The 9,053-nt window shown below is 36.2% G+C and overlaps 1 protein-coding gene across 1 annotated transcript; it reads left to right on the forward strand.

Annotated features, from left to right (window-relative positions):
- Positions 1–1,588: 1,588 nt before the first annotated feature.
- Positions 1,589–2,524, forward strand: LOC130880392 (olfactory receptor 9Q1-like). The gene has a single exon (XM_057779393.1). The coding sequence runs from the start codon at positions 1,589–1,591 to the stop codon at positions 2,522–2,524; it is 936 nt and encodes a 311-aa protein (XP_057635376.1).
- The last annotated feature ends 6,529 nt before the right edge of the window (positions 2,525–9,053 follow it).

Below are 9,053 nucleotides of genomic sequence, written 5' to 3' on the forward strand. Positions count from 1 at the left end.
ACCAGAGATTTATGTGACAATGCTTTCTAACATCTTCCCTGCCCTATTATACTTATATTGAGTCGAATGACAATCAATTCTCTAGCTTCAAAGCCTCTATCACCATTTGAGCTTTTTGACTTAATGGTGAACATGTTTTCTAAGTAACAGGAATTAGAAGGAACCAAAGAATCATGTGAAATCAGTTACACGGTAAGCAGTTTGTAGCATATGTGTAATCTGGTAGCTAATGGAGATTAGATCATTTCCTAGCTGTGTTGTCTTGGGCTTGTCGCTTAAGTGTGGTCTTAGCTTTCTCACACACAGAAAGAAGAAAATCCATTTATAAAGTCCCTGTGAAAATTAAATGAATGAATACATATGATTAAGTGTAGAGTCTACCAATGTTTTTTATTATTGTCAATATTGTTCCAATAAAAATGTATATTTTTTGTGAAAATCAACTATTTACGTTAAGTAGCACATTTTAAGTTAATAGATAGAGGTATAAAACCTAGAAAGAATTTATGATAATCACTGATATTTTCATCAGTTGTACTGAATTCTCATGTTTAGGACATGTACTGATTTTGCAACTGGTGTTTTAACACAATATTGCTCTCTTTTCAAGGTGTTTCACATCTTATTTAATAACTTTATTCTATAAAGTGTATTAATCCTTTACTGAGTCATGAACTCCCAGGAGACATTTACTGTCTGGAGAAGGAATAATGAAAGGAGATTTCTTGTAAGGCCTATGATTTGATAAACAATTTGAAGGTAGTGTAAGCACTGGGGAGGACCCTGAGAGCAGAAAATGTGTTCTTTCTAGGCAGAAGTGATATTCTGCCTAAAGCACAGAGACATACGGGAATGGAGGAGTATCAAGTCTGTGAAGGATTCAGTACATCTGGGGAAATTTGGAGAGTGAGGCGTCACTATGTGTGTTACGACTGGGAAGTAAATTGGGTACATAAGAAAATAAGTAGGGGACATAATATAGATAATCCCAACACATTAAGGATGCTAACTAATTTTCTGCTCTTGAAAGGGTTCATGACCTAGATTTTTGTCTAATGGGTGAGACATGATCAAAATAAAATCTTGGAAATAACAAGATTTTAATTGATATTAAATTTAAAAAGTGGCAATAACTGGTAAAAAGTTACTCTGACTCAGGAGTGAGGGAGAGCAGTTAGCTCCATGGCTGTTGATTTAACCCAGAAAAGAGATGAAGAGGGTTGGAAATAGGAGAAGAAGCTGTGACCATCAAAGAGAGGGGGCAGAATCCTGAGATGGTCAACTGCATGGTAGGAAAATGACCACACATCACTGGATAGGCTCTGCTTGATTTGCAGGGCTCACACAGCTACTTTGCAGTACAGATGGGATAACCCACTCTCTTGATCTGCAAATCACATGTGTCTTATTTTCTGCTCAGTTTCCTAAGACGACTATCACAGAATGGAAAGAATTAATATCTGTCCTGTATAAAGTTCCCTCTCTTGCTCCTGGGTACTTTCCGTGTTCAAAGGTGTAGACTGTACTTACAGGTACATCCTGTGTGCAGCACACTGACTTGCTTCTAATGCTTTTCACAACTGGCTTCATGGCCAAGGTGAACCTTACTTTGGTGACAGAGTTCCTCCTCATAGCGTTCACTGAACACCCAGAACGGGGGCTCCCTCTGTTCCACCTGTTCTTATTTATCTATCTCTTCACTTTGCTGGGGAACTCAGGCATGATTATTCTGATCCGCATGGATCGCCAGCTCCACACCCCGATGTACTTTCTCCTAAGCCACCTCTCTTTCATGGACATCTGCTACTCCTCTGTCACTGTTCCTCAGACAATGGCTGTGTTGTTGGAGCACGGGACAGCTATATCCTATGCACGCTGCGAGGCTCAGTTTTTCCTGTTTACTTTCTTTGGCTCCATCGATTGCTACCTCTTGGCTCTCATGGCCTATGACCGCTATGTGGCTGTGTGCCAGCCTCTGCTTTATGCCACCATCATGACACAGAAAGCCCTTCTAAGTTTCGTGGCTGGGGCTTATGTTGCTGGCCTCCTCAGTGCCTTGGTGCGGACAATCTCAGCATTCTCCCTCTCATTTTGTGGAAACAATGAACTCGACTTCATTTTCTGTGACCTTCCTCCCCTGTTAAAGCTGACCTGTGGAGAGAGCTACACACAAGAATTAGTAATCATTGTGTTTGCCATTTTTGTTATCCCTGCTTGTATGGTGGTAATTGTGGTTTCCTACCTGTTCATCATAGTGGCCATTCTGAGGATCCCTTCAGCAGGAAGTAGGGCTAAGACCTTCTCAACATGTGCCTCCCACCTGACTGCAGTGTTGCTCTTCTTCGGCACCCTCATCTTCATGTACCTCAGAGATAACTCTGGCCAGGCTTCAGAAAAGGACCGGGTAGTGTCTGTATTCTACACAACAGTAATTCCCATGTTGAATCCCCTCATCTACAGCTTGAGAAACAAGGAAGTGAAGGAAGCACTAAAGAAAGTTCTCAATAGAGTCAAGACTTCCTAATCTCTTCCCACCTTGGGAAATGCTGAGAATAATCTGTTTTCTAATGCCAGCGCTTTAAGATTTCCTTATTTGTATTATTCCCAATTTTAAAAGTGAATATCATGATCTAGGGTTTATAAAAAGTGAGAATGTTTAGCTTCAAGGAGAGGCAAGAAGAATTGTAAAAGTCAGCTGGAGAAGAGATTTGAATGTGGACCATGGCACCCAGGAGATGTACAATTTGGCAGGTCTCACTGGTTTGTGATGATTGAGCAAGATTGTAGTTTTTGCAAAACTTTCCATAAAAAGAAAACGTTGAAAATATAATTTAATAAACACTATACTCATTAAATTGTGTTAATGTTAATATTTTGTTATATTTATTTTATTAAATACACATGACAAATCCATTAAAATAACCATTCATCTATTTTCCATCAAACTGTGCTGCTTTATTCATATCAACATAAGTTGCAGAAAAAGCATTAAAATACTATGATTATGCTATTCAAAACCATGTTTTTATTTAAGATTCAAAATTTATAATATATTTAATTTTTATTTTAATTTTAAATAAAACCTTTTGAGACAGGATATCATGAGGTCCACTCTGGCCTCAAACTCTCTATGAAGGTGAGGATTAAGTTCAATTTCTGATCTTCCTATACCTTATGATTCCTCTGATTAAAGGTCTCCATAAATTGCTGAACTTAGGCAATTCTCAAGATCAAATCATGGACTTTGGTAGGCAGGCATTCTTCTACCCAATTGAGTTTTGGATGACATTTTCAAAATATTTACTTACTTTCATTTATTTACATGTGCATGTGCGTGCATGTGTATGTGTGTGTATGTGTATATGTGCCTGTGGCAGAAAAGTGCATAAGGTGACCTTCTCAAACACTTTCAATCTACTTTCCAGTCTTTCCCTGGATCTCTAGCTAGCTTTTTCTGGACAAGGCTGGAATCTAGAAAACCTTAGTGATTCCCCTGTCTCTGTCCTTGGAACTGGAATTTCGGGCATTTATGGAACTCCAGGCCTGCTCCGTGGGTGATAATCAAACCTGGTTTTCATGATTGTGCCACAAGCATTCTCAATCACTGAACCAGAATTGCGATTTATTTTTAATTATTTAATTGTGGTAGCTTAATGATGTAATTAATGAAGTTTACTTTATTCAAAGTTCTATTCCGATTCTGTAGTTTTTGCCAGGGTGCCTTACTAGGATATTTGCTAAGTAAGACCTACAATAAGATGTTTGTTAATTGCTTGCTTTTCATCCTCAAAATATGTCCTGTTATTTCTTCTATCCACCAAGTCTAGATTCCTTCTGTCCTGTTGCATACTTGGAGTCCTTTTGAGGAAATTACACCTCTCTACTGTCCATGATAGTGTTCCTTGTATCTGTACAACAAATATATATATCTTTCTCTTGCATGTTCTGTCTTGTCTGTGGGTAGGCAGGTTCTAGTCAATCCAAAGGCCCAGTTCCCTGAAAAAGTCAACCAGTGTCCAATACCATACAACTCTGGCTCTTTCCCTCTTCAATCACAGATCCTTTGACTTGACTGAACCTGAGGAATTGTTAAGGGAACAGATCACATTGACTCTTTGTTTTTGGTTTAGCTTGCTTCTCACTCCAAAATTTTATCCCCTGAAATAAAAGTAAACAATATGGTGTTTATATAAAATGTTGCAGAGTATGTAATCTAGAGGAAGATGATGTCTAGTGTCTAATAGGATTATTTAAACACAAACTGCCTAAAACAGTATATCTCACAACTAACTCTAGTGACAGGATCTCTGAGTGGATGAAGCAGATTTGTGCAAGGTGAAAAGGTGGGGATGTAGTATCCAAAGATATTTAATTTTAGATCACACATATAAATAAAACCTATATATATCTTCAAGGCTTTCTAGAGCACACTTTATTCAGAAATATACATTCTAATTCTCATAAATAATATTAAAATATTATACTCCTTTGAGTATAATTTTGTCATATATTAAAATGCAGGTTAAAATGGGTGATTAGTTCATAGTTCACATGTAGATTGTACTATACATCATACAGACAATTAAGGAGTCATTAGAAAACTCAAATTAGTTGAATAAAATTTCCTCCAGGTTGAAGTAGACAATATTTGGTTCTTGCAAAAAAAGTCAGTATGCTGAAGAGTTACCTGCTCTCAGAACCCGTTAGAAAGAAGAGAGCAGGTGGGTGGAAAGAATGAACTAAGAGAATGAATTTCCAGGCTTAAAGAAACAAGTTAATATTTTCTGGTATCTGATCAAATGTTAGGCAGGTAACTAAGGAATCCATTTAAGAAGAAAAGGCAAAATTATGAAGTTGTAGGAACTTGGCCTACATGAATTAATATAGGAAATCTTGTATTATATTAGTGCACATTGAGGTAAATATCATGAATTCCTTTATGTATTCAATGTGCTTTGGATATATTATTCATATCATGTCTTTTTCCTCTTATCTCTCTTCCTGGTTCTCTGACACTTTCCAACTAGCCTCTATGTCATGTCTTTCTTTCAAAATGTATTCCTACATGTGAGAGAAAACAGTCAATATTTGCATTGTGATTATGAATTGTTTTACATAACATGATGATCACCAGTTCCAACCATTTTTTTCTGAAATTAATATGATGTAATTCTTTTTTGTGTCTGAAAAGTTGTCCATTATGCACATATACAACATATTATTCATATATTAATACATTGCTGTACACCTTGACTTAGTCTATAAGCTAGAAACTGTGAATAGTGCTGCAATAAATAAGAGGATGAATATTTTTATGTTGTGTAATTGCTTGTATTTTAAAAAATATATGTAGAAGTGATATAGGTGGATTATATATGATGACTGTATTTTAGGTTTTTTTGTTTTTTTGTTTTGTTTTGGTTTTTGGTTTTTTGTGACAGAGTTTCTCTGTAGCTTTGGAACCTGTCCTGTAATTAGCTCTTGTAGAGCAGGCTGGCCTTTAACTCACAGAGATCTACCTGCCTCTTCTTCCCGAGTGCTGGGATTAAAGGCTTGCACCACCACCAGGCGAGTTTTGGTTTAATTTTTTGTATTATTTTTTCATTTTTGTTTTGTTTTTTCTTTTTTTTGGAGTTTCTTTTTTTAATTGATTTTTATTGAGCTCTACATTTTTCTCTGCTCCCTTCCCTGCTTCTCATCTTCTTCCTTCAACCCTCCCCCAAAGTCCCCATGCTCCCAATTTACTCAGGAGATCTTGTCTTTTTCTACTTCCCATGTAGATTAGATCTATGTAAGTCTCTATTAGTGTCCTCATTGTTGTCTAAGCTCTCTGGGATTGTGGTTTGTAGGCTGGTTATTCTTTGCTTTATGTTTAAAAACCACCTGTGAGTGAGTACATGTATTAATTGTCTTTCTGTGTCTGGGTTACCTCAAAATAATGTTTTCTAGCTCCATCCATTTTCCTGAAAAATTCAAGATGTCGTTATCAGTGTTTTGTTTTTTCAAGTCAGGATTTCTCTGTGTATCTCAGGTTGTCCTGGACTCACTCTGTATATCAGGCTGACCTCGAACTCAGAGAGATCCACCTGCCTCTGCTTCCCGGAGTGCTAGAACTCAAGGCGTGTGCCACCACCACCTGGCTTAGTTCCTAAAATTTTTAAAATAATTTGAATATACCTTCACACTAATGGGTTTTTTTATTTGCTCTATTTTATTTTTGCTGATTTTCTATTTCACTTCCCCATCCAGTTCAAAGTGCCTTTCATCTATTTTTGATCTTTTGTGTTTCCATTTGAACTGTAGGATTATTTTTCTTGCTCTATGAAGACATTTCAAGAAATTTCAAGGAGATTTTATTAAATCTGTAATCCACCTTGGAAATATACATAAGAAATAAATCTTTTTCCTTGAAGACACTAAGAGTTTATACAACTTACTTTAGTAGTGCAGCTTAGCATAACTTCTTTAAAAATCTGAGCGCTTGGGAGAAGAAAAAATGAATAAGTAATCTGTGAGATAAGTCTAGAACATACCTTTTATATATCTAAAGTTTTTAGTACTTTTTAATTTATTCTTTTTTTCAGGCAATTCTGACTGCAGTTTTTCTTCCCTCAAGTTTTCTAATACCCTTCCCACCTTACACCCAAGATCGACTCCCCCCTCTTTCTCTTTAGAAAATATCAAGTCTTTGAGGGATATCAACTGAATGTGGCATAACAAGAAATTTTGTTATTATTTTATTTATATTTTACATTTTAACACTATTTCCGACATATAAAACACATTACATAGAAAAATATACATGAATTTTCCTATTTTTACATGTATTTTTAGGTTGAAAAATAAATTTCTGAATCAGAAATACAATTCCAACAGCTCTACCAGAGGCCAGTCTGGTCCTATGTACCAAAGCAGTAGATTCAGGCTTTACTGGAGGCCAGGCCTGGCCAGATCTACGAAGACTTTTGCTTGTTCAGAGACCAGACCCAATCAAGGAACCCAAGGCCCCTAAACCCCAGAGTAGATGCCCTACTTTTGTGGCTATTGTTAAGGGTATTGTTTCCCTGATTTCTTTCTCAGACCTTTAATTGTTTGTGGGTAAGAAAGCTACATATCTTGAGATAGCTCTAACCAAGCAAGTGAAAGACCTGTATGACAAGAAGTTCAAGCCTTTGAAGAAAGAAATTGGAGAAGATATCAAAAGACAGACAGATCTCCCATGCTCATGGATCAGTAGGATTAACATAATAAATAAGGCCATTTTACCAAAATCAACCTGTAGATTCAATGCAATCCTCATCAAAATTCCAGCACAATTCTTTACAAACCTTGAAAAACAATACTCAACCTCATTTGGAAAAACACAAACTCCAAGACAGCTAACAGAGTGCTTTACAATAAAAGAACTGCCAGAGGTGTCCATCCTTGATCTCAAGTTCTACTATAGAGTAGTATTATTAGTAATTAGTAATATAATGACATAAAAGCAGACAAGTGGATCAGTGGAATTGAGTCCAAGTCCCAGACATAGATCTTTATACCTATGTACACAGGATTTTTGATAAAAAGTCAAAATTATACAATGGAAAGAGAAAGCATCTTCAACAAATGGTGCTGGTCTTACTGAATGTCACCATGTAGACTTCAAATAGATCCATGTTTATCCATATGTACAAAACTCAAGTCCAAGTGGATCAAAGACCTCAACACAAATCTTGTTATACTGAATCTGATAGAAGAGAAAGTGGGAAATAGCCTTGAAATTATTGACACAAGCAACAACTTCCTGAATATAACACCAGAAGCATAGACTCTAAGATTGACAATTAATAAATGGAACCCTTTGAAAGTTTTGTATAGCCAAGAACACTGTTAATAGGGCAAAACTGTAGCCTACACAGCAAGCATGCTACTCAGAGCAGAAGCAAATGAAGTGTATTTAGACTATCCCATACTCAGTCTCACATTCAATAATCACATTTTCTTATGAAATTCTGAGTAGATAATGAAACTAACTGTTCAGTCCTATGTTGAGGGTAAATGTGGTATAAAGAGACTGTCATGGAAAGTCCTCAACTCCAAGCTGCGGTACCAATACTGCCTCTGAATAATAAGTTGAGGAGAACCTGAGTTACGTAAGTGCCAAAAGTTAATTCCCTGGAGAAGTTGCTAATTATATGCATAACTCAGGATATTTAGGAGTTACCACATAATCCCAAAAGGTTTTCTTTTATCGTCTAAGCTGAGTTGAAGGGATGGAGATAATGAGTGTTTTCTAGGGGTGTTTTTTCTAGTGTTTTCTCTCTGTAGGGGTTGACTTTCCACAGGAGCCCCAGAGGCATCTTTGGAGCTGATTTTTGATCAAAGAAAGCCTTTCCATGTTTTTGTTCCCACAGAGACAAATAGCAAACAATTTTTGTAATATCCATTTGATTAATAAGAAGAAAAAAAAATATATGGGTTATGTTGTTGAGCCATGTGGGTGATTTTAGATGCTTTCTACAAAATGTTTGAACAACAATTATTAGTTTGAATTCAAAATCAATCAACTAAATGATTTTACTAAGTATTTTTTAAATAACTGTTGCTCTGGAAACTCTGGAAAGATACTGGTTCTAAAATAAGGGGTACACAAATTAGGGAAGGTGAACTGGAGAGAAGATTTGACCATGGACAATGCAGACAGTCATCTCATGGAATTTTGTTTATCATAGGAATATAATAGGTAAGATTGAGTTACTTCTTTGAAACCTTTGGTTGAGACTAAAAAACATAGTTTTGTGCAAATGAGTCTGATTATATTATATTAGACTATAGAGTTTATACACAGATTTCCCTGTAAATTATTTTATGCTTTATTCATCCACTATGAGGAACCAACCTTGTACATTTGAGCTCTGATATAGAAAGATTATGTAAGGTTGAAGATTATTTCCCTGACTAGCCATGAAAACTTATTTAGCTATTTGAGTCCAAGTCTTCTTAAGGACAAAATAACTGTTTCATGGGATCATAGAATTGTGTAAGATAATATGTGCAGAATGTGTCATGTT

This window comes from Chionomys nivalis, chromosome 8 (assembly GCF_950005125.1).
Source record: "Chionomys nivalis chromosome 8, mChiNiv1.1, whole genome shotgun sequence".
Lineage (NCBI taxonomy): Eukaryota > Metazoa > Chordata > Mammalia > Rodentia > Cricetidae > Chionomys > Chionomys nivalis.